This window comes from Amphiprion ocellaris, chromosome 17 (genome assembly GCF_022539595.1).
Source record: "Amphiprion ocellaris isolate individual 3 ecotype Okinawa chromosome 17, ASM2253959v1, whole genome shotgun sequence".
Classification (NCBI taxonomy): domain Eukaryota; kingdom Metazoa; phylum Chordata; class Actinopteri; family Pomacentridae; genus Amphiprion; species Amphiprion ocellaris.
Window position 1 is genome coordinate 30,466,506 of NC_072782.1, and position 25,253 is coordinate 30,491,758.

Below are 25,253 nucleotides of genomic sequence, written 5' to 3' on the forward strand. Positions count from 1 at the left end.
AAACATGCACTGATTAGCCAAAATGTCATGACAACCCTTGCTTAATACGCTGTAGCTCCTTTAAATACTGCTAAAACAGCTCCAACCCATTGAGGCATGAAGTATATGAGAGGTCTGATGTTGAAATCATTGTTCCAGGACATCCACCAACACTCTGCTACCTTTTCATGGTTTCTTCCTACTTGGATAACTGTCGACAGATTTTTAACATCTAACAACCTGGTCATCTGGCCATAACAAAGTAATTTAGACCTAGATGAATGAATGCATCGTTGTTATGAAATCCGTAGTGTTTTCTTTACCTGTAACTGGTCGTAATTTTTGACTTATCAATGAGAAGATCTGTTTTTGTATCATCCAGTTAACTAAATGTCTACCAAATAAAAAAACACCATCACGTTGATACTATAACACTGCAAATTCCAATACTGCCTTAAGGTAGCCAAGTTAGCGATCGATAGCATTGTCTACAGTGGTTCAGTATGCCTAAAAATAGTGGAAGTTGTGTTCAGTTTATGTTTTTTACCGTATCTGCTAGAGCTAACAAGGAACATCTGCCGCCCAGATGCTTTCTTTAACAGTTTTTGGGGGGGATCTATTATTGTGTTCGCCTCTTCCAGCATCCACACGATTCCTCCACCTCCAAACCCCCAGCTAATCCTACCAAAGACGAGGCCGATCCGACCCGGAAGTCCGGTCCGAGGAGGCCCGTAGGTTTGACCCGCAGCTCAAACCTGCAGCGAGCCGGCAGCATCAAAGACCTGATCAGCAAATTCTCTGATTCGGATCCCCTCTGGCCTAACAATTCGCCGCTGAGCCCTTTCAAACCAGGACGCCTCACGAAGGCCTTTTCCATCGAGGTCCTGACGTCCCCCCCGTCCAGTCCCACCACACCGAGAAGCACCGGACCGATCGAGAGTCCGCTTCCCAACATCACCGTGACCCCACCGCTCAAGCAAGCCGCTCAGGTTAAATCTGCCCAGAAAGACGCCAAAAGCAACCAGATAACGGCAAGGATTGATTGTCCAGTAGAGGGCAGCGCTGTGAAGAAGGTTACAGAGCCAAAGAGCAAAACTCAAACTACAGACTCTGGTAGAGACTCGGTGGCTGATTCTGGCTTGGGATCGGTAAGAAAACACGAACCCTGACCGAGCACTTTGATGCCTTTGCATGAAGTGAAAAGCTCTTCGTCTTGCATGATTTAAGCGATGAACTCAATCACCACGGCGACTCGAAAAGCATGAAATCACAGCAAAATTTCACAGCGCATCTTCTCCAATCGCGCTAATCAAAATGGCCCCAAACGCACCAACGGATTTCACAATCAAACGCTTTTCTTTGATTCACTCAATGGAAATTACTTGTGCATTATCACCATTGTTGTCTTTGGTGTAAAACAGCAGCCTCATGATGACTGTGTTGATTTTCTGCATGGAAAATGACTGAACCAGGGGAAACTGTTGCACATTTTTGCAGCTTGTTTGCTTGAGTTTCTGGCTGATATTCTGCTTTTGCTAAACAGGAATTTAGCATCTTGCATTGTGGCGATTCACAGTACGTGATGTGCAAAGTTGGGATAATTTGTCTTGCAAATTGCAAAAAAAGAATCATATCTTGATTATGACATCAGTTGAGGTTCAAACTTTGAGTTTCAGGTCCTTGCTTGATTTGCCAAATCAAGTTCTGTGATTTAAGTGCACAACCATCATAAAAATACAAAAGAAATGTCTCCATTTTGCTGTTTATTCCCAAATACTTTAGTTACTTTCCCTTTATCAAGTTTACCAGTGATATGAGCAGGTTAGTCATAGATCATACATGTATTTAAGAATCAAAAATCAATAATATGATACCTGCTCAGCACCAAACTGTAGGCGAAAGAATCAAAAATCTGCAGCATTTTGCAGCTACAAAGCTTCAGATTTGCCTCTCAATTGGTGGAGACCAAAACAGAGCTAAAAGCAGAGCGAAAGAGTTGAACTTGGAACTATTTTCAAACATAATTTTGATAATACTTATGAAGTTCTAGTTGCCAGAAAAAAACATTAAATCAACTTTGGAGACACTACAGCTGAAAATATTTGGGAATAAACTGCACAATGCTGTCAAAGAAGTTGATTTGCATTGATTTCTGTGTACATTTTTCATGATGTTGAATCGTGTCATTTTAAATTGTCTTTTATGAAAGGTTTTCTTCCAATTTCTGCATTTTTATCTTCTATTTGTGCCATTTATTAATTTTCTCTCTGCTGTCAGTCAGTGACAACATGCTGAGCTGATTCATCCTTCACCCGTCATGTTTGTGTACCTGGGTGTTTTTGTGTGTTTCTGATTGATTTCACCCTCCAGCAGGTCTACTTTTAAGTTCCATCCAAGTTTACCTCATCCCTTCTTTCCCACCTTCTGCCTTTTTCTGCTGCAGGAGTCAGAATTCGATTCGAACAAGCATCCAGACAGTCCATCAGAGGAGGAACCCTCCACGCCCAAAGCCACGACGACCACCCCGAACCCCAGATATCAGCTGTTCCTCAACAACGAGCTGAAGACCAACGGGATCGGCAGCAGGGACGCCGACAGTCCTGGAATCGGCGGGTCGGTCGGGGAGAACGGACCCAGACTGGCCCAATGGGAGAGCGCCCGGCTGGGGAACAACAACTACAAAGGCTCCCTGGAGTCTCTGGCCTCCCGGGACTGGGACACGATGTCTGACAAGGTGGGTGAGGAGGAGTTCTCACAGGGATTAATGATGGTTTTATGTTAATGCAGATCCTGCTTTACAACCACAGAAACAGCAGCAGCTATTAAACAGTGCCATCTTCTGGACAGAACTCAGCTTTGAAACATTTTATTCACTCTGCATCATATTGAAGCCTAAAAGCAGACACTAAATAGGTTGAAATCAACTTGACGCATGCAAAATTATGAATAAAAGGAATTTTTGGACTAATTTTTACCCAAAACTACTCCACAAAATGAAATTCTTTTTTACATGCTGCTGCAAACTTTGTTTTACATTTTTGTTTTCTCTGTTGTGTCATTTTTTTATGCAGTGTTTAAATGCCAGTATTGTGCCAGCTTCTGTACAAAACTCAGCTTTAAAGCATTTTATTCAGTCTGCGTCCTATTAATGCCTAAAAATAGACACTAAACAATCTGAAATAATCTCAATGCATGTGCAGAATTACTAAAAAATGAATTTTTTGATTCATTTTTACCTAAAACTACGCCATAAAGTGCCAATTCTTTTACATGATGTTGCAAACCTTTTTTCATGCTGATATTTCTCTCTGTTTTTATGTCTTTTACCCTATTATTAAATGCCAATATTGTGTCATCTCCTGTACAAAACTAAGCTTTACAGCATTTTATTCACTCTGCATCCTATTGAAACCTGAAAGTAGACACTAAACTGGATGAAATATCTCAACACGTGGAGAATCAGGAGAAAAGAAATTTGTTTGTGACATGAAAAATTAAAGAGCCATTTTTCTGTATTTCACTCCAAATCATATTTAAAAATGCAGATACTTACTTCTAGGAAGGTTTTAAAGTACATTTTTGTTGAAATTGTCTTAACATATAAAGAACTATTTTTTTTAAGTGGAATTTATCATTAAAACTACTCTGTAAAGTGGTAAATCTTCTACATGCTGTTGCAAATTTTTGTTTATTCCTGTTTCTCTCTGTTATTTTGTCTTTTATCCTGTTTTTTAGATGTCTATATTGTCAACACTTACAATAATAAGTGTTTCATCATATTCTAACAACTTTTATATCCTGAAACTAATCAAATTGAGGAAAATCAACATTTTAAGTATATGATACTTTCACAAAACATTGCTAAATGTCCTGGTTTATATGCAGTAATTCAGTAAAAATGGAGAAAGATGAAAATATATCCTTTAAAAGTGCATCTAATTGACCCATTCTTGATTCATTCTTCAATATTTCATCTTTTTACAGTCTTTCTAACCTGTAAATGTCTTATGCAGAATTCATTTTTTCCTTTTCAGTATATGAACAAGGCCCACACCTGGACAAAATGCAGATTTAAGGTTTCTCATTGTAAAACCTGTTTATCTGATGACATTCAATCAAAGCAGAGTTTCTCAACAATCAGATCTAATCATGATATGTGTATATTAGACTTGTGATTCTTCTGCAAAATGATAAAATGATGCAGATGCCAGTATTTACTCATATGTCACTCAACAGTAATTAACCACATGCAATGATTTGTAATTGACACATGATGATGCCCTGTTAAAGTAGTAAATGTCTAACATTCAAAGTTATTGCCTTTGATTTAAATCTATTTGAGAGTAGGTGTTGGCAACATGCTTCATCTGTTTTTAAATTTATTACCTTAACAGGGTTTTTATTAAATAAAGCTGAATTTTAAACTTGAATTCACGCAAACTGATGATCGAGGCGACACAACGTCCCTTCAGTCTGCTGTGAGATTGTTGGCTTTTGTATTGATTTCTGCTTCTGTTATTGATCAGAAGTTTAATGCTGTTGTTGTGTTGTTGTTGTTGTTGTTGTGTACAGGTGGGTGTCATCGACAGTCCACCCAGAGCGTTCAACAGTCCGTACGCTACGACCACCTCCATGGAGTACAACCCCATGTACCGCATGTCCGAGTTCAAGGTTTGTAACTGTAGGACTCTGCGTTTTTAGATCTGTTTCTGCTCCACCGTGTCTGATTTACATGAAATTTTCATAGCGTAAATTATGAGTGTTTTTTAAGATATCTGAGAAATTTTTGCTTCATATATCGAATACTTTCTCAGATAAATGTGTTATAAAAATTGCCCATCAGCCCACTTCCAGCAGCTTTTTTTTGGCTGTTTGAGCAACAAAATCTGAGGAACTGTTAAAGATAAAAACCTGAAGTTTTCTCTATTTTTTCTCTTCATGTCATTGATTCAGAACCTGTAATCTGTAATTTTGGAAAAATAATTATATTATTATATATAATAATAAGTGAAATTCGCTGGATTTTGGTTGATTTTTTTGTGAATCTTCTTCAAGAAAATATTAGAAATTTCACTGATATATATGGAATCACTTTAGATATTTTTAGGATTTTTTGGAAGATTTTTATTCATTTTTTGATAAAATTTACAAGAATTTTCTTGCCAAATTTGGGGGATTTTTTTTTTTTTTTTTTTTTTTTAAATAAAATTTTTAAGGGAAACTTTTAAGGAATTATTGGAGTTTTCTTCCTGAAGGTTTTGCAAATTTTCAGAAATTTGGAGAATTTTTTTGCTGATTTTTTTGGATTTTTTTCAGACAAGGAAACACTTTTGGTGCCCAAAAATGAGGACAACAGGAGGGTTAAAGATAAAAGCCCGAAATCTTCACTGTTATTTCTCATCATGTCATTGATTCAGAATCTATAATACTGAATAAGTTGATCAAAGAGTCTCTGATCTAGTTTTAGTGATCCTTTTGCGTCGTGTGAACACACAATAATGAAATGATCCTATAACTGCAGCTATTTTATGAGAGAATCCAGTGTTTCATCTAAAGTTTTGCAGTGTTTCACAAGAAAATAACGTGCATTTATAACTGCCAAGCTGGCATTCTAACTCCTGACCCTCCTCCTCTCTATCTTCAGGGTGGACTTTCTCCGGCCACCTCAGAGATGAACCTTTACGGCTTCAACAGTCGCAGCACCAGTCCGGTACCGAGCACCAACCTGGCCCCCCGGCCCCGGTTCTCCGCCTACGACACCCTAGTGAGGAGGAGGGCGGAGGCCAACACCACCGTACGTTTACCCACACACATATATCTGACACGTTAAGCATGTTCGTATGTTCGTTAAAACGTGTCATCTTCCTGCTGCAGGTGGTTCCCACCCACTACAGCCTACGCTCTAACACTCTGGGGCCACCTAACAAGAAAGACTACATAGAAGAACTGACCAAACAGCTGGACGTCTGCCAGAAGGTACGACTCTTAGAGAGCACTCTGGGATCCAGACACATGTAGGAATGTACAGATGTTCAGTGGACACCAGAGAGAAAGTCCAAGATGTGAAGGAACAATGACTCTTTCCCCTTTCTGAGGTCATAATGGCCTTTAGATAAGCAGACGCTGCAGGAGATTATCCATCCATGCATCATCTATACACCACTTAGGGTCACAGAGGGCTGGAGTCTATCCCAGCTGACTGAGGGTGAAGGCAGGGGACACCTGGACAGGTCAACAGTCTATCACAGGGTTACATATAGAGACAAACAATCACTCTCACATTCACACCTACAGATCTACACCTACAATTTAGAATCACCAATTAACCTCAGCATGTTACTGGACTGTGGGAGGAAGCTGGAGAACCCAGAGAAAACCCACACATGGACAGGAGAACATGGAAACTCCATGCAGAAAGATCCCAGGAAGGCCGGGAAGCGAACCGGGATCTTCTAGCTGCAAGGCGACAGTGTTAACCACCAAGCCACTACAGGAGATATCGTCTATTCTGATGTGACTAAGCAGACAACTTGTCTCCATGTTGGTCTGTAATCTAAATCTGACCTTCTCCCAGCTACAATGTAAACCTGAAGATCAGAGAGAATCCTCAGAACTGATGCTTGCATGAACTGCTGCTCTGTTGGTGTCGGTAAACATTAATCACAACCTAAGTCAGCTGAGTCTCCAGTCCACCACAAAAGTTCCAAAATTTCACCGTTCTGGAGCTGGAATACCTCTATAGCAATCTTCATATTAGCAAATACATATTTATTTTCCTCTTCATGTCAATTTTTTTTTTTACATTTTTAAGGTTGGTTTTATTGGTTATCTACAATATCAGCCCAGAAATTGTAAAATATTTTCAGTTTAAACCAATGTAGTTGCAGCAATTGCAGTTCTAGACAATGTATATATTTATGATGGTGTTTGTTTTTTCTACAGCGTAATCAGTTCCTGGAGGCAGAAAGTGTGGAGATGGAGAAGGAGAGGAACCAGATCAGGTCAGATATGATGTTTTGTACTTCTGGTGTGATTAGTAAGCTGTTTCAGTTACTGGTTCTGACGTTTTTTTGTCTTTACAGTTTGAAATCTTGCACCTGTATCCAGCCTTCACTCTGTTCTTCACGGCTGCATGTCTTTAAGTGCCTTTCTAAGGTTTAACGGTCTGCTCTGTGTGTTTTCGTGAAGGTTTGAGATGCGAGGCCTGCTGGTGAACAACGAGGACCTTCTGAGGACCAACGCTCAGCTGAACAACGAGATGAAGAGGCTGAGAGAGCAGATGATAGAGATGGACAGGGAGAGCCAGTCCATGGGGGAGAGATGCAGGGAGATGGAGGTGGGATGAATGGATGGATAAATGGATCAATATTAAGATTTAGTACATTTAAACATCTTTCCAGGACTGATTTTTGTCTTGTTCTGTGCAGATTGAAGTGAAACAGGCCCGAGACATGATGGTGGAGGCCAACACTCAGGAATACGCCTTCAACTTCCTGCAACAGTCGCTGAAAAACAAGATCCAGGATGCAGAGGTAAACAGAGAGACACAGGACAAGAGAAAATATGAAACTAGAATGACTGAAGCCTGAATAATGCAGAAAGAAAGCAGCTTTTATAATTTGTGTTTAGACATAGAAGAGCATCAGGTTTCATGCAGAGCTGCAGAACAGGACATTTTGTAAAGTGTCAGATCATGTAGAAGTTTACAGAAACCCTCCAGAAAAAACATGTTTTTTTGTGTAATATTTATCATATTAAGCTTTAATATTTTTCTAAATATAGTAAATGTATACACACAAAAATATCCAATGTAATTAATATTGGCAAAATTTTTGTGCTATAATAAAAGCTGAAAATTAGTGCTTTTTAAAAAAAATAAAAGTAATAAAAAGGAATTATATAATAAAAATATTTATTTATTTATTCATTCATTCATTTATTTGCTAATTTATTTATTAATCAGTGTAGAAGTAAACTGAAACACTGTAAAAAAAAAGAAAAGCATATATTATTTTTCTCAATATTTTTAATATTATGTAATTTTTTTCTCAGTATAATAAATATACACACAAATAAATATTCAATATCAAATATTTGCAAAGATTTAAGAGTATAATAAAAAATATTAAATTATTATTTTTTAAAATAAAAATGGTACAAAATTAAAAAGCAATCATATATCTTAAATATCTCAAATATAAATGTAAAAATAAAATAATCATATTCATCTGTCTAGCTATTTATTTATTTGACTATTTGTTTATTTTACCGTTTTTGAGTTGTTATTTAAATCTTTTCCATGACTGTGGAAACAAGAAAATCTGATTACACTGAAAAATCCAAAACACAGAATTTTTTTACATTTTTTTTTTTTTTTTCTAATTGTTTAACAGTACAATAGTTACAGATTCCAGACATGCTGAGAACTTTATGGACCAAACTCAACAGTAAAAGATCTACGTTTTAACTACAACATGTTGTGTTCTAGAATAGTAGCACTATTGTAAATAAATTTAAATATATTTTTAATTGAGTTTTAGCTCATTCACTGCCATAAACTATATTATATTCAGGATTTTAAATAATAATAAGAAGAATGAGTTAATAATAATAATTTCTATAAATATGAAATATAAAACATAAACTAATAATAGATGTGAAATTTAGTCATAGAGTGATTTCAGAGTCTTCTTTATTGTTGATTTCCAAATGTCAGACGCGTGTTTTCTACTTTATGAACTGTTGTTGTGTGTTTGTTGTGTTCAGGAAAGCCTGGAGAAGCAAACGCAGCACTCCAAGACTCTGGCTGAGAAACTGTGGCTGGCTGAGAGACAACTGGAGGAGCTGGAGATCGACAAAGACACCAAAGACAAGAAGACGTCGGAGCTGACGTCCACCATCATCAGACTGGAGACGGAGGTACAAACGCAGACAGGAACCAAAAACATCACATATTACCGTTTATCTGGTGGGGTTGAGTTGATAAGAAACCACAGACTCACAGAGAAACTGAGGTCATCACTGAAAAATGGGACAAATACTTATGAAACTGAAGTAAATTTGCAGAAAAAGAGCAAAAGCATAGCGATATTGCTACTGGTTTAGCTGCTGTGCTACAACTCTAATACTCTCAGTATTAACAATTAATTTGAAGTGACTAATTAGAGATATACCGATTATATTTATTATAATAATAGACGCCACATCCTTTCCTAGAACATTTTGGTGTGTTTCAGGTGCAATTAAAACAAATAAACCTGATTCGTTCCATCTTGAGATCATTGCTTTGTTACTGACTTGTTGATAAAAACTACTAATGTGTCATTTTTTTTCATATTCAGACTATGATGATGTCAAACTACAAAATATGGAAGTCTGTTTATTGATTCATCTGCAAAGGAGAGGCCAAAAAATAAAAATACTGAATACAAACTCATCTAATATTTTTTCCTGCAGCGATTGTTTTGGTTTATATTAACTGTCTGTAAGCAGTTAGCATAATGCTAACTAGCATGTTTGCAAAATTAGAAGTACAGGTATGTCAGAAAAGATAAATAAGATGCACAGCCAGTGTTGGGAGATGTTAAAGTCAGTAAGTTTGTTTGTGTGTTTGCAGCTGAGTGAAGCCCTGCAGATCTCCACTCAGGCCGCTGCAGAACTCAGCCTCCACCAGAAACTGCGAGACGACGCCCAGCTGAGGGTGGAGGAGCTGGAGGAGACGCTGCTGGAGAAGGACCAGGAGCTGCAGAAGCTGCAGATCAGCATCAGCAGACTGCAGGGAGAGGTACTTCATCAAGCTCTAACATCGGTTACATTCACAGAACCTTTGAAGAACGCTTTAATTGCCAGGAATGTTCCTACAAAGTTGTCGGTAACACAGATTATCTTCCACAATAACAAAGGAGGAAATATTTTCCAGATGTTTTTAAGGCTTTAGATTTTTTTTTTTGAAAACTTTCCTGTAACGTGATATATTAAGATTTGGAACATTCTGCCTGCAATGTTCTAAAGGTGTTCTGAAGGATGTTGTTGAGGGAACACGTTATAGAAAGTTCTTCTACAAAAGGTTCCTGCAATGTTAACAAAGGAAAGGTGTTCTCAGTACAACATCTGGAAGATGTTCTCCAGATGTTATCGAGGCCTCAGATGACAGGTGTAGCACATCCAGCCTTTTTGTTGAGTGAACACATCATAGAACGTTGATAACAAAGGAAGAATGTTCTCAATGCAACATCTGGAAAATGTTCTCCAGATGTTAATCAGGTCTCAGATGACAGAACGTTCTTTTATACAGAATGTTTTATAATGTTCCTGTAATGTGATAACTTAAAGGTGGAACATTTTGCCTTTGTGTTGAGGGAACGTTCTTCTATAAAATGTTCTCAATGCAGCATCTGGAAAATGTTCTCCAGATGTTATCGAGATGATGGAAGTTCTTTTATTCAGTATGTTTTAAAACGTTCCTGTAATATAATATATTACTGGTAGAACATTCTGCCTCTCTGTTGATTAGAGAACCTTCTATAAAATGTTCCTGCAATGATAACGAAGTAAGGATGTTCTTAATGCAACACAGAAAATATTAGATGTTATCAAGACCTCAGATGACAGAACCTTTTTCATAAGACGTTCCTGTACTCTGATATATTAGCAAAGGTGGAACATTCTGCCTGTAATGTTCTGCTGACATATTGGGGATGTTGTGGAGGCCACAAATTACTGAATCTATGAAAAGTTCCCACAATGAACGTTCCTGGTGTAACAACTTTCTATGACAGAGTAAACCGGTCAAACTTTATCACGCAACATTTTTAGAACCACTTTAGGTATCTAACCTTTAAGAAGAACATTATGTGAACTAAAAGAAGCGTTTCTGCTGAAAGCATCAATAGAGCTTTCTCGGAACGTTTGAAATAACCTTGCTGGACGGTGTTTGTGCAGGTCTCTGGTAAGCTGAGCGACACTGAGCGGAATCTGGAGGACGAGATCCAGATGAGGGAGCGTCTCCAGCTGCAGTGTAAACAGGCCGAGAGGACGGTGGACGACCTGACCATGGAGCTGCAGACCGTCAACCAGACCAAAGACGACACGGCCAAGCAGCTCAAACTGGCACAGGTACCCGTTTCACTGCACAATATACGACTTCACAGTACTCTACATGAGAGAATATAAAGAATCGGTCCAACTGAAGCAAACTGTCATTGTCTTGTGTTCTTCTTTGAGAACAACATCTAAAATCAAAAGAAAGAAATCAACAAAATACTATCAGGTATCTGTTTGAGTAGATGGAGGTCTTTCCTGGTAACGAATAGAAGAAAATAGAAAATTGTCTTGTCCTGCTGGTTAACTGGTTGAACGAACCTCTAAACTAACATTTACCAAGAAAGTTGCTGCAGCAAAAACAAAAAATAGAAATGTATAAGTCCAACCAAAACCAACAATGTTTTCATTTGTCGCTTCTTCACTTATATATCGATTTTCCACTTTAGTGGTACTGAAATTACTTCACATTGCTTCTTAAAGTTGTGCAAAATCCTGTTTTTCAATGTTTTTGAACATAATTGTATATCCACCGTATTTCTAGAGACCCATAATCGATCAAAACGTCAGACAAGCAGGGGAAAAGTTGACACCCGTTGGCAGATACTGTCTCTGCATTCAAAACAGAGCAGCAGCCTGAGAGTTCTCCAGTTTTATTTCATCGCTAGAGCTACTTTTGCTAACTTTAGCATGTCTTTTTTTACAACTAAAGCACTGTAAATGTTTTGTTATTGGCTGGCAAGAGTGAGCACAACAGTTTTCATGCACTCCCAGCATCTCAGGAAGTGAAGATTTTTGGCATCACAACAATAAGAAAAATTAATATTAGTGCATTGCATGGCTAACATGGCTAACGTTACCATTAACTTTGATTGTCTGATCACTGTGCTAGCATGCTAGCTACTAGTTTACCCAAAGTAACCTAGTTTAAGAGTCAGAATCTCACCAAAGGAGTCTTTGACCAAAGTCTTCTTGAAAGATGTCTTTGTAATGAGACAATTAATGTCATTTACTTCCTCTATTGGTGGTTTTAACATTAAAACCCATCAGATTCTGTATATTAGGCTTTGGATTAACACTCAGTAGTTGGTATTAGGTTACAATCTTTGTTGGTTTTGGTCTTTTCCTGATATTTGTTGACGTTAACATCAATACAAGCACGTATATAGTATCATAAAAGACAACCGTAGTTAAAGAGACACGCTCCTCTTCTTTATTTGGGATGAATTTTTAGAAAACTGCTCATGTTTTTCCGTTTCCTGAACGTTTGATCACTCAGCCTCCACAGAGTCTTTGTGAACGCGACCTGATGATTCAACCAGAAGTGTCCACTTGAATTAATCAGTCGTGCAAACCGTCAGAGTTCGGGGTTAATGAGGGATTAATTATGTAAATCCCGTGTAGCAATCAGCGCGTTAATGCCATTATCCCAAATATACATCATTTCTGAAGACTCTTAATGCGTCCTGGTTCTGAATAAGCCGACGTGATGAAGGGTGACCTCAGATCTCCGGCTGTTTGATCCTTTATCTGAACTGTCGGTGGGTTTTCAGGAGAAGATGATCGACCTGGAGAGCGACCTGGAGGAGCTTCACGACAGCGAGCAGAGGTGGGCGGCCAAACACAAGAGAGCCATCGAACAGGTAAAACACAATGCAGACGCTTGACTAACAACTTTCCTATCTAAATCCGGTTTTATTGTCTGGTTTGTTGACATGTTTTCCTGTTTTCTGTCAGACTGAGCAGCTGCAGCTGAAGGTGATTCAGGAGAAAGATCTGAACGACCAGCTGGAAATGGAGAAAGTTTCCTTGGAGAGACAGGTAGGTAATCTGGTTTCACCTCTACTACAGGAAAAGAAAGGCGGTCAAATTCAAATTTAGTAGCTAATATTTAGGAGTTAAATTTTTCATGTTTTCTATCATAAAGTTGGACAAACATTTCAGATTAGAAGCTTTGGTATTCCAACCATAATCACATGGGCTCCACACTGTAATTCAACTTTTTTAAAACAATTTTTAACTTTAAACTGAACTAGATAATCTTCTTTAAAAATATATATATATTACATTTTTGTTAAATTACACACAGTAATGAGTAAAATCACTAAAAAATATACTTAAACTTCATGTTGGCGTTGGATAAACAGGCCCAAACTGTAAATAATATCCACATCTAAAAGCTGTATTTTTATAAATAATAATTTTACAACATTTAACCATAAAATTACACTATGTCTCACTGTGTTTAAATCAGCAAATAATCTAGTGATTTTTACAGATATTTTAATGAAATATTATGTACATTAACAACTGAAAATGGGAAATATTTTATCATATTCTCAATGGTTATTTTATGCACGTTCCTTCTTTTGTTAAAATTGATAATATCTAACAAAACAACACAAAAAATATTAATTTACAAAGAATTTAAAAAGTAAATGGTCAAAATTGTAGATAATGTCTCCATTGGAAGTCTGTGTTTTTACAAATAGTCATTTGTTCTTTTACAGTGTGTGACCATAAAAGTACAGTTTTTCTGTATTTAAATCAGGTAAAAATATAATTATTTCACAGATATTTGCAGTTATTTTTACAGTTTTTTTGAACATTACAGTATTGCACCATTTTTAATGTATTTTTTCTGATACCTTTAAGCTTTAGAACTGGTATTATACAGTGAGCAGAAACTGAAGGAGTCAACTTCACTGTGTCTTTGTATTATTATACTGCATTTCTTTACTTACAGTCCAACGTACACCATCGTTCAAAAGTTTGGGGTCATCCAGACAATTTCATGTTTTCCATGAAAAGTCACACTTTTATTCATGTTCTAACATAACTGCACAAGTGTTTTCTAATCATCAATTAGCCTTTCAACACCATTAGCTAACACAATGTAGCATTAGAACACAGGAGTGATGGTTGCTGGAAATGTTCCTCTGTACCTCTATGGAGATATTCCATTAAAAATCAGCTGTTTCCAGCTACAATAGTCATTTACCACATTAACAATGTCTAGACTGGATTTATCATTCATTTAATGTTATCTTCAACTGCTTTTCTTTCAAAAATAAGGGCATTTCTAAGTGACCCCAAACAGTCGCATTAGTGATCAGACAGTAATATTCACCATACAATTAGTTTTGTCTTAGTTATGCTGTAATGTTCATACTGATACACAGATCCCTGTATGAATATACTGATGCAAGAACATTCTGACAAGTAGAATGCAAATAACTAACAACGAAGGATGAAAAGAAAAGTGACCAACTTTTAACTGAGTTGTTTGTGTTTGGTTTGTGTTTGTGTAGCTGCGTGAGCTGCGTCTGGAGGTGGACGAGCTGCAGAGCTCCAGAGTTCAGGAGGACGTCATCTCCAGGACGGAGAGCAGGATGAAGGAGCTGGAGAACCTTCTGAGGACTGAGGAGAGGTCAGTCAGAAGCTAGTTGCCACACTTCAGATACAAGATCCTTTAAAGTGAATGAACCACGGATCTAAAACCGTCCAGTTCCCTCTGGTTTCATCAGGGTTCTAACATGTTTAGCCTCGGGTCCTGTATTATTTATATTGGAATTCATCATGTTAAAATGCAAGTAGTGGAGAACATTTTAGCTTCCACCCTGTGTCCAAACAACCATTAGCTTCCATTTATTTAAGTTCAAACAGGTTTGGAACATCTAGAAAGTAAGAAACAAAAAGCTCTTCTAAACACAAAGTTACTGCAGATGAAGAAGCTGATGAATCTGAGGACGTTTCGGGGAACTATTCCAGATTTGTGACATAATTTGTGTTCAAGTTTCATCTCGAAATGACTGATATTAACAGTTATTTATTATAAATCCCTCCTTTGACTTCCTTTACGCTCCACAATAAGAGCACCAGTTATAATTGGTGTTTAGCTGTAATGTGAAATACTCATATTTACAGCTGTGTTTTTGCACAAACCTGCAGATAGAGTGTTGTGGAACTTTAAAGTGAGCATTTGTGTGATGCTTTTGTGTGTTTTTGTTGTGCAGAAACAAAATGACTCTGACAAACACCATCAGTAAGCTGGAGAGGAGGATCAACGAGCTGACGGACCAGATGGAGGAGGAGCACCGGATAGCCACCGAGCAGAAAGACCTGGTAACACAAACCCTCACTTTTATACACTTTCTAACCACATGAGGGCAGCAGAGCTCTGCAGGAAAACAACACAACACACAATAAAATGAACCAGTTCATGATAAAAGCCAAACTTCACTTCAAAAGTTTGTGTATTTTGACGGTGTCATATTTTAGAGACTTTATAAATCACAATTCCTAGTTTGTGATGTTTGTTTTATTCTTTCCAAACAGAAATTAGAGCTTTTGATACCAGCCAGGTTTTCTCTTTGAGATGTTTGCACTCACAGTTCGGACTGTTTTGCATTTTGTCTGAGTTTTAGTTACCACAAACAGTCATTTTCTCATTGACTTCACAATTATGAAACTTTTCTGGAGCCATCACTGTATTGAAGCAATAAACTGTGTGTTGCAGAGAAAATCTGTATGGACAATAATGGACAAATGGAAACACAGAGCTTTTAGTTTGTTGCTTCCAGCTGTTTAGGAGTCTTTCCTCTAAGTTAAATAAATAAGCAGCATCATACAGCAGCAGGATGAATATGAACATTCATGAAGATATATGCTAATCTGACAGCAAATCCAAAGAGAAAATGTGTTATGTCTGCATTTCAAACTAACCGGAGCTCTGTGATTGGTTCTCCAGATGACCCAGAGGATCCGCAGCCTGAAGCGGCAGGTGAACGAGGCCGAGGAGGAGGCGAGCAGGAAGGAGGCTCAGTACCGCCACAGCCACCGAGAGCTGGCCGAGGAGAGGGAGAACAACAGCCGACTGCAGAGGCAGCTGCTGGACCAACACCTGCAGAACAAGTACTGACTGCACCCACACTTTACTAACACTCTCCTCTGGGTCTGAACTTTACCTGTCTACTTACAGTTTAGCTGCTGTGGTCACTAGTTCACCCAATGTACACAATATGGGGCAAAGTATTGGGGAAACCAGGTCATTACATTGCATTCTAAATCCATTCACAATAACAGCTTCTACTCTTTGGAGTTTGGACTTTGTGACAGCTTTTTGGCCAATTCATGCATTAGATTATTTGTTACATGGGAAAAAATGTCGCTTTCAAAACAAGAAAAACAACTTATTTTTTCTGCCTATTGGCGGATTTTTTTCACTTATTTCAAGGAACTTTTATCTTGAAATAAGTGAAAAAAATCTGCCAATAGAACAAGTGAAAAATGGCTCGGCAAGATTTCTTGAAATAAGATATGATGTTTAGAATATTGAGATCTTAAAATTAGCTGGGAAAACTTATTTTAAGCTCTATTTTACCAGGATTGTCAAGCTTAGGTGTCTTAAAATAAGCAGTTTTTCACTCAAAAATAGATTTTCGCTTTCATGTAACCTCCTAATTTGAGATGTATTAACCCTCCTGCTGTCTTCATTTATGGGCACCAAAAATATTGTTTTCTTGTCTGAAAAAAATCCAAAAAATCAGCAAAAATATTCCCCAATTTTCTGAAAATTTACAAAACCTTCAGGAAGAAAACTCCCATAATTTCTCAAAAGTTTTATTTTAAAAGAAAATCACCCAAATTTGGAAAGAAAATTCTTGTAAATATTTTCCAAAAATGAGTAAAAATATTTTTAAAAATCCTAAAAATATCTAAAGTGATTACATATATATCAGTAAAATTCTAATATTTTCTTTAAGAACATTCACATAAAAATCAACCAAAATCCAGCGAATTTCGCTGGATTTTGGTTGATTTTTTTAGTGAATATCCTTAAGAAACATTTTTAACATTTCTTCTTTTCCACCAAAAAATGTTCAGAAATTTCCCAAACATGTTGAAAATGTGGACATCAGAAGTTTCACTGTGAAAATATATTTTTTCCCACATTTTCAAACTTCAAAACAGGTTAGTTTGACCCACAGGACGACACGAGGGTTAAACTTACTTTGAGTTTTCTTGTGAAATTCAACTCAAAACAAGATAATTTCAATATTGTTTGACTTAATGAGATATTTAAGATGCATTGTCTTAAAACAAGTCCCCCATCTTGCTGAAATGTCTCTTGTTAAGTGAATTTATCTTAAATCAAGTGGGATGAGACATTGTGACTAAAAATAAGACAAATAGACTTGGTAAGATTTTGAGTTTTTGCAGTGTAGATCGGGCACTGAAATTAGAGAAAAAGGTCTGCATCCTCCAAAGTTGACAGTTGGTAAAATGCAGTCAGACGGGTGCTAACATCCACCTAACCCTAATTTATCACACCACAGAAGACGTTTCCATTCAGTAAATGCACTTAAAGTTGAAGAAGTTTCACAAACTGACTTATTGCAACACCTTTGAACCCACTGGGCTCTTCAGAACAATCCAATCTTTCACATATGTTTGTAAATACAGACTGCATTGCTAGGTGCTGGATTCAATACACCTGTGGCAATTATTCCAAATGAAACACCCGGATTCAATGATCATAAGGTGTGTCCCAATACTTTTGGTGACTGAAAAAGAATAAATGACCCAGACATGGTCAAAATATGATCACCGAAGGATCCAGATATGATTTAAAGATCATCCAGAGAAGAGACAGGAAAGATTCATGACAAAATAGTCTATAAACAACAGAAAAATCTGATATGGTAAAGAAACAAACTTGACATTATGATCTGTTAAAGATCTAACCCTGAATTTTTCACTATGAAAAATCTAGAGAGATGGTTCTATTCATTTCCTGACTCTTTCTTGTTCACGTACCTTCCCATAATTCCACTGGTAGACGAATAAAACACCATCTCCGTGTCCTGCAGGCGTAAAGAGACGCTGACAATCCGTCAGACTCTGGACAACCTGAGGCTGGACCTGAGCGTCGATGACGAAGACGAAGATCAGCATCCGGAAGAACAAAGGAGCAGCGTCACCAAAGTCTGAAACCCTCCCAGTAGAAAGCAACTACCTGTAAATATATAGAGATTAAAAAAATTTTAAAAACCGTAAACCAGGTTATGTCTTCATAATTCTGCCACCAGCAGCTTTTTACAGTAAAACATACTAGGTTAGTTGTTCTTTTAAGCTAAAAAACAAAACAAACCACCAGGACTTTGACTTTCCGTTGAACTAAAAGCCTTAAAGTTTTATTATTTTACTGTGGATGCAATTTCCCAAGAAAAATGAATGAAGTTGTGGAAAATTCATGATGCTTTGATAGTTTTCCTCTCCATTATACTTTACGTTAACATTAACTGGATGGTTGACGGTTAGATTACATCTATTTGCAGGATTTTAAACCATATTTCCAGAATTTAGCATGAAATTTCAGCGTTTTCCTACCTGTCGCCCTCTACTGGTGATCAGAAGGAACTGCAGTGTAGAAGGAAGCTCCTGGTGGACTCAAAACCTCTCCTGAAAACACAATCATGATCATCTTTTGACAAAGAACATCGATATTCAGAATTTTGGTACCAAGAAACATTGAAAAAAGTCTTGCTGGTGACAGTAATGATCTGATTTAAGGTTCCTTGTTGGTTTTTAATCTGTTAAAAAGGCATCATTCAGTTGCACAAAAGCTTCTCACAACCTTAAAGTCTCAGTTTTATTCAGAAAATAAAGTGAATCCCTGAATCCTGTAAATTCAGCAGACTTCTCCGATATGTCAGTTTGTATTTACCGACTCTTTGCTCTCAGTTCGTTCATGAGGAGGGACTTTTCTGTGTTGGAACATCTGCAGTATTTGGATAAACACAAGTAGAACTGTGGGAAAACTGAGGGATCTTTGAAAGTGATTGTAGCTGTTTTTGATTCACACATAGACACGATTAAGAGATTATTTATATCGGATGCGTTTTTTTTTGTGTGTGTGTTTATGTTGTGTCTTTGATTTGAAGATTATTGACTCTGCTGTATTTTTAGTTGCTTGTGGGAGAAAGTTGCTTTAGAGAATGACATGTTGGATGATTTTAGAGTTCAGTTTCAGGTATTTTAGTTTTTTGGGGGTTTTTTTGCTGCTGTGCCTCCCACATGCGGTATGAGACAAAAACTAAAAAAGGAAGAAAATCTCACTTTATACTTACAGTTTTTCCAAATTCAGTCAAAATAAATGAACTGAAGGTACCTTAAACACATTCACGACCGACTAAAGGTTAAATGTTTACTCAAAAAACTGGTTATAAATGTGTGAAAGTGCAAAGATTTCAGAAATACAGACTAAATGTACAGAAGTGTGTTGCATTCACAAAAGGACGGTGATTACAAGATACTGTGGAATCTTGAGATTAAATCTCCATAATCGGAACTCTCCTGAGAATTTTCTGGTTTTTAAATAGAAAGAAATACTGGTGAATGGGGTAAAATTTTAAATAATATCACCAATAAACTTCCCCGGTTGATTGTTTTTACAATAAGACAAAGTTGTTTTTAGTTTACATATGCAAAAGAGGTATTATATGTCTAAAAATGTCCTAATTTGCATTAATTTCCAGAATAGAAATTTGAAAATATGAATAATTTGTTTCATTTTGATCATATATTAATCAAAGATTTTCACAGAGAGGATTTTAGTCATCTCATTTTATCGCTCTACAAATCAGAAAACAAACCTGTCAACAATCTCAAAAATATCAAGTTTTGACCACGTTTTAAGGGGAAAAAAAAGTTCCATAAATCATGCCAGGACTAATGCAGGAGCAAACCTTTTTGTAAGAAGATTTAGAATATAGATGGGAATAAAAGAGGAAAGATCGGTGTATGTAAGTGCTGCTGAAGGGGAGATTTGTTGCTGAGAGTTTAAGAAAACCAGCTAGAAACCTCGGGCAGAACCAGGTTCAGGGAGGGCAGACATCTGCCTCAACAGGTTGAGGTGAGGTAAGAGAGAAAAATCATCATTTCTACCACATTAGCGTGTTGTATATCTTAATTATCAGATAGTTAAATCATAATTCCAAGATACATTCTCCAGTTTGACTTTTCCTTTGAATGCAACGCAACTTTGAACATATGTTCTGTTTATTTACTGTAAAATCTGTTTCATGTTCATCGTCTTATAGTTTTAGGGTTTTTTTTCACAAATACAACTGATTCATTCAATTCATGATTCTTTCTCTAATATTGATAACATCTTCAATTTAAAGAAGACTTACTTCCTCCTTCTGATTGCATATGATTGAACTCAGTCATTTTCTAACAGTCTTCTGCATGTTAGCTGCTTGAAGGACGTCCGTTGGAAATATGTAAAGCTAAAAATATTCACCTGCAGTTTGAATTCTATCATGTTTACATTTGTTTAGGTTTTTTTTGGAAAGTGGAGCACAAATCACGTTTTCTCTATGAAATAGTGTCAGAGCTCAGCTGTAATTGCTGCACCGCATCACTGATGTTTTGTTTTTGCTTAATTTTTTTTCTCAGAACAGAATGATAGTATCTGCAGAAATGTAAAAGAAAAAAGAAATATACACAGACTTATTTTTGTAACTACACTTCAACTTCTTACTGGTTCTGCTGTTCTCGGGTATTTATTTTTATGTTTCACAGTCTCTCTCTTTTGGTGAGAAGTTTCTTAGGACAAAATACGAATAAATTCTACTCCACTGTGAATTTGAGGCATTTATTGTGTGTTGTTTTTAGATGGTGGGTCCTTTTTTATGTGCATCGTCTTCTATTTGGGTTGGTTGGTTGACTTCCATTTGTCGTTCAAAACATCACAAAAACATCATAGTTTAGTATGTGGTCCAAAAATGGAAAAAAACGTCATAGATTCATATGTCGTCCAAAAATGGAAAAAAACGTCATAGTTTAGTATGTCGTCCAAAAATGGAGAAAACCGTCATAGTATAGTGTCGTCCAATATATCACTAAAACGTCATAGTTTAGTATGTCGTCCAAAAATGGAAAAAAAACGTCATAGTTTAGTATGTCGTCCAAAATGACACTAAAACGTCATAGTTTAGTATGTCGTCCAAAAATGGAAAAAAACGTCATAGTTTAGTATGTCGTCCAAAAATGGAAAAAAAAAACGTCATAGTTTAGTATGTCGTCCAAAAATGGAAAAAAAACGTCATAGTTTAGTATGTCGTCCAAAAATGGAAAAAAAAAATGTCATAGTTTAGTATGTCGTCCAAAAATGGAAAAAAAAACGTCATAGTATAGTATGTCGTCCAAAAATGGAAAAACAACATCATAGTTTAGTATGTCGTCCAAAAATGGAAAAAAAAGGTCATAATTTAGTATGTCGTCCAAAAATGGAAAAAAAATAGTATAGTATGTCGTCCGAAAATTGAAAAAAATGTCATAGTATAGTATGTCGTCCAAAAATGGAAAAAAACGTCATAGTATAGTATGTTGTCCAAAATGTCACTAAAACGTCATAGTTTAGTATGTCGTACAAAAATTTTAAAAAATATCATAGTAAAGTATGTTGTCCAAAAATGGAAAAAAAAAGTCATAGTATAGTATGTCGTCCAAAATGTCACTAAAATGTCATAGTTTAGTATGTCGTACAAAAATTTTAAAAAATATCATAGTATAGTATGTTGTCCAAAAATGGAAAAAAAAACGTCATAGTATAGTATGTCGTCCAAAATGTCACTAAAACGTCATAGTTTAGTATGTCGTACAAAAATTTTAAAAAATATCATAGTATAGTATGTTGTCCAAAAATGGAAAAAAAAACGTCATAGTATAGTATGTCGTCCAAAATGTCACTAAAACGTCATAGTATAGTATGTTGTCCAAAATGTCACTAAAACGTCATAGTTTAGTATGTCGTACAAAAATTTTAAAAAATATCATAGTATAGTATGTCTTCCAAAAATGGAAAAAAACGTCATAGTCACTGTTCCCTCTAAGCTGCGCAATTGCGCACTGCTGACACGGTCTCTGCGGACAGAAAATCTGCGCTGCGCACAAAAAAAAATAAAATCCAACCTAAATTGTAAATAAAATAAACAATTCATTCTGTGCTATTTTTCAGTGTGAGTCAGTGAGTGACCGGTGACTGGCTGCTGCAGCCAATGATGCGATTCGCATACGTATTTACCATAGACTGTATATAATGGTATTTACGCAGCTAAACGACGTCAGGCGTCCTTATGTGCAGCCATCGTTGTTCTCATAGATATGAATGAGTAGATAGGACACGCCCCTTTGAGCTGCGTGCTACAGCGAGGCTAAGCTAGTGGGGGAAAGTTTCAGTGCATTCCGTTGATGCAGACGGCGTGAAAACGGAAACAAGAAGTATGCCGGCTCATTGTGCTGCATACAATTACACACTACGTCGTACGACTGAGACAAGGAAACTTGGAATGACTTTTCATAGGTAAGAATAGTTTTTGGCTCTTTTTTCATTATGAAATCTTGTTGAGAGCTTCCAGTCTATGAGAGCTAACTAGTTAGCCACTAGCAAAACGCTAAGGCGAGCTAGCAGCTTGACAAGCAAATACCAGACGATTAATAGTAGCTGTAGTATAGTTGTACAAGCAGTAGTAGTAATACTAAAAGTACAAGCAGCAGTAGTAGTATAAACAGCTGTTAGAGTCGTAAAAGTAGTATCAGCATTTGTAATAGTATTACAAGTTGTAGTAGCAGTGCCAGTATCAGCAGCAGTAGTTTACTACCACCACTAGTACTAGTAGTAGTCACATTGCTATTACTACCTCCAATAGTAGTTATAAAGCCTAACTCATGAATATCCAGATTACCATCTATGTTCTTCCTCCAAACCCATTTTATGATTGGGATTACAGGCAGTTCTTTAGGACTGCTCTCAAATAATTGAAATGTTACTAAACAAGGTTATACTTATCAAATTAAATAGCTCTGGTCTCCAGTATATTGGCGAATTTGGTTCTTTGTACTTAATTTATTAGCATGATTTCTTTTTAATATGTTGTGTACAGACTTAATTACTTCTCTGTCTACTTTTCTTACTCCATGTAGGTTTCCCAGAGACTATGGGTTGAGGAGGAATTGGAAGTTTGTCGGCTTAGACCTGGTGTCATTCCATCAGTGTTAAACTTCCCGGCTCATCTTGGAAGAGTACGTGCCAGAAAGACCACAACCAAGCAGCCTTGAGATCTTAGGCAGCGTCTCCCTGAGGTGGGTGTCAACGGTGTTTACGGTCAGGTCTGTGGTAATCCTGTCAAAAAACAAAACAGAAAAAAAAATCTAGATTATAAATCAACATGTAACCAAAGCACTCTGTGTATAACGCCATAGTATAGGATGTAGTTCAGAAAATGTCAAAGTATAGTATGCTTTACTCAAGAATAACATAGTATGGCCTGTAGTTCATAGTACAGCATGTTGGCAAGAAAAAAAAACAAAACATAGATTATTATGTGGTTCAAAAAGTGCAAAATGATAGGATGTTTCCTAAAATTGTCATGTATGATATGTGGTTCAAAAAATGTCATAGTGCAGTATATTGTCAAAATAGTATTTAATTCATGAAAACATCAGAGTATGTCATCTAAAAAATGCCATAGAATAATAATTTCATTGCGCAAGTAAAAGTATAGTAACTTTTAAAACAGTTCGAATTCTTATATGTTGCTAAAAAAAAAAAAAAAAAAAAAAACGTCATAGTAATATGTCAATTAAAAAAGCCTGTAGTATAACGTGTTGCCCAACAAACATCATAGTATAGCCTTTGGGATAAAAAAACGCCATCATATACATCGTATATTGTACAAATAACAAGTCAAAGGACAGAGACATACATTGTAGAATTGTAGTAATTGTGGGCTGATTGATTTACTGAGTATCAGTATTTTTATTTTTTTTTTAACTGATTTACGGTAATAAATACATTTAAAAATGGCGCTACTTTGACTCTGAACCTTTATCTACCTGTGGTCGCTCTGTCTTCTGGAGTGATTTGATTGGTTATACGTCACAAATAAAACTCCTTTAACTTAACATCTGTAAACAAAACAAAAACGTATCAACAAAGTTTTCTGTTAGAGTTTGTGTTCTTCTAAGTTTAACTCCAAGATTTTAAATACTTTCATTTACTGCAAATGAATATCTACTCCAAATGTCTCAGTAATAATCATTATCAGCCTTAAAAACCCATAAAACACCCCTTTATACTCGACCACACTTAGTACAGTCCGGTTCCCCCTTCTATAAATCTGCTTGGAATCTTCCACTTCCTGTTTGTCAAAGTGGCCTTCTACCTGGACAGGTTTTGTTGGAGCTCATGCAACAAACATTTTGGGTAACTGCACTTTAATATGGATGGATGACACTGAATTAGAGTCTGTTTTAATGAGACTGAGTTAAGATGTGTAGCTCTGTCATTAAATAGGAAATTATTTCTCAGAATTCACAGAGAAAAGTCTGAAATGTTTGCTAGGTTAGCATCACATGTTCTTTGGCTCAGCTAAAGCTAACTCTCTCCAACTTCTGGATCTCTTGAGTTGCTTGTTGTTAAAATATCTTGCTAGAGGTGCTGAAGCTCAGAAAGTCTGAGATGTTTGTTCAAAATAAGCTCATTCTCAAGTCTGATCTGAACTGTCCTCTTTTGTTTGAACTTTCCCTAAACTTAGGAGTTAATGACAGAGCAGCACATCCAGACTCAGTCTCATTTATGTAGAGATTAAACTTCAGTGTCATTCATTGATGTTAAAGTGCAGTTTTTCAAATGTTTGTTGCACATGCTCCTGACCAAACCAGTCCAGGTGGAAGACGATGTGAAGAGAAAGCTCCAGAGGATGAATATCACACATTTACGTTGGAAATAAATGTCCTTTAATTAGACATTGTCATGCAAAAGTTGGATTTCCCTTTAATGATGTTCAAATCTTTGTTGAGTGTTTTGTTGATGTTGGTTTCTAAATGTTTTCTGACACTCGGCCCCAAAGATTAAAACCTTCTACGGCTCACAAGCTGCAACAATTCACACATTATCAACTATCTTTCTGACTAAACTAAGATAAAAAGTGAAAAACTGCCTGATTCCTGCATCATGAATGTAAATGTTTTTGGTTTTTATGCCAGTAAACTGAATATATTTGGGTTTGACATTTTATAAACCAAAACAAGAAATGAATTACTGGAGAAAACGGCAGATTAATAGACAAAGAAAATGTGTTTTCTAACATATATGGCTGAATTACTCCAACGTTACAAGATACATACAATTTTAATTCAATTTTATTTCTATAACGCCAATTACA

General features: G+C 36.5%; 1 protein-coding gene across 1 annotated transcript in view; it reads left to right on the forward strand.

Annotated features, from left to right (window-relative positions):
• The window catches only part of LOC111571298 (cingulin-like protein 1), an 83,858-nt gene extending 63,188 nt beyond the window's left edge, over positions 1 to 20,670 (forward strand). Inside the window, exons 7-23 of the mRNA XM_055019419.1 lie at positions 621 to 1,127; positions 2,423 to 2,713; positions 4,552 to 4,650; positions 5,624 to 5,773; positions 5,854 to 5,955; positions 6,922 to 6,980; positions 7,168 to 7,315; positions 7,407 to 7,511; positions 8,746 to 8,898; positions 9,596 to 9,763; positions 10,921 to 11,094; positions 12,573 to 12,662; positions 12,757 to 12,840; positions 14,331 to 14,449; positions 15,036 to 15,144; positions 15,770 to 15,933; positions 17,892 to 20,670. Coding sequence (XP_054875394.1) covers positions 621 to 1,127; positions 2,423 to 2,713; positions 4,552 to 4,650; positions 5,624 to 5,773; positions 5,854 to 5,955; positions 6,922 to 6,980; positions 7,168 to 7,315; positions 7,407 to 7,511; positions 8,746 to 8,898; positions 9,596 to 9,763; positions 10,921 to 11,094; positions 12,573 to 12,662; positions 12,757 to 12,840; positions 14,331 to 14,449; positions 15,036 to 15,144; positions 15,770 to 15,933; positions 17,892 to 18,012 — 2,643 coding nt within the window. The 3' untranslated portion in view covers positions 18,013 to 20,670. The remainder of the gene's footprint in view (positions 1 to 620; positions 1,128 to 2,422; positions 2,714 to 4,551; positions 4,651 to 5,623; positions 5,774 to 5,853; positions 5,956 to 6,921; positions 6,981 to 7,167; positions 7,316 to 7,406; positions 7,512 to 8,745; positions 8,899 to 9,595; positions 9,764 to 10,920; positions 11,095 to 12,572; positions 12,663 to 12,756; positions 12,841 to 14,330; positions 14,450 to 15,035; positions 15,145 to 15,769; positions 15,934 to 17,891) is intronic.
• The last annotated feature ends 4,583 nt before the right edge of the window (positions 20,671 to 25,253 follow it).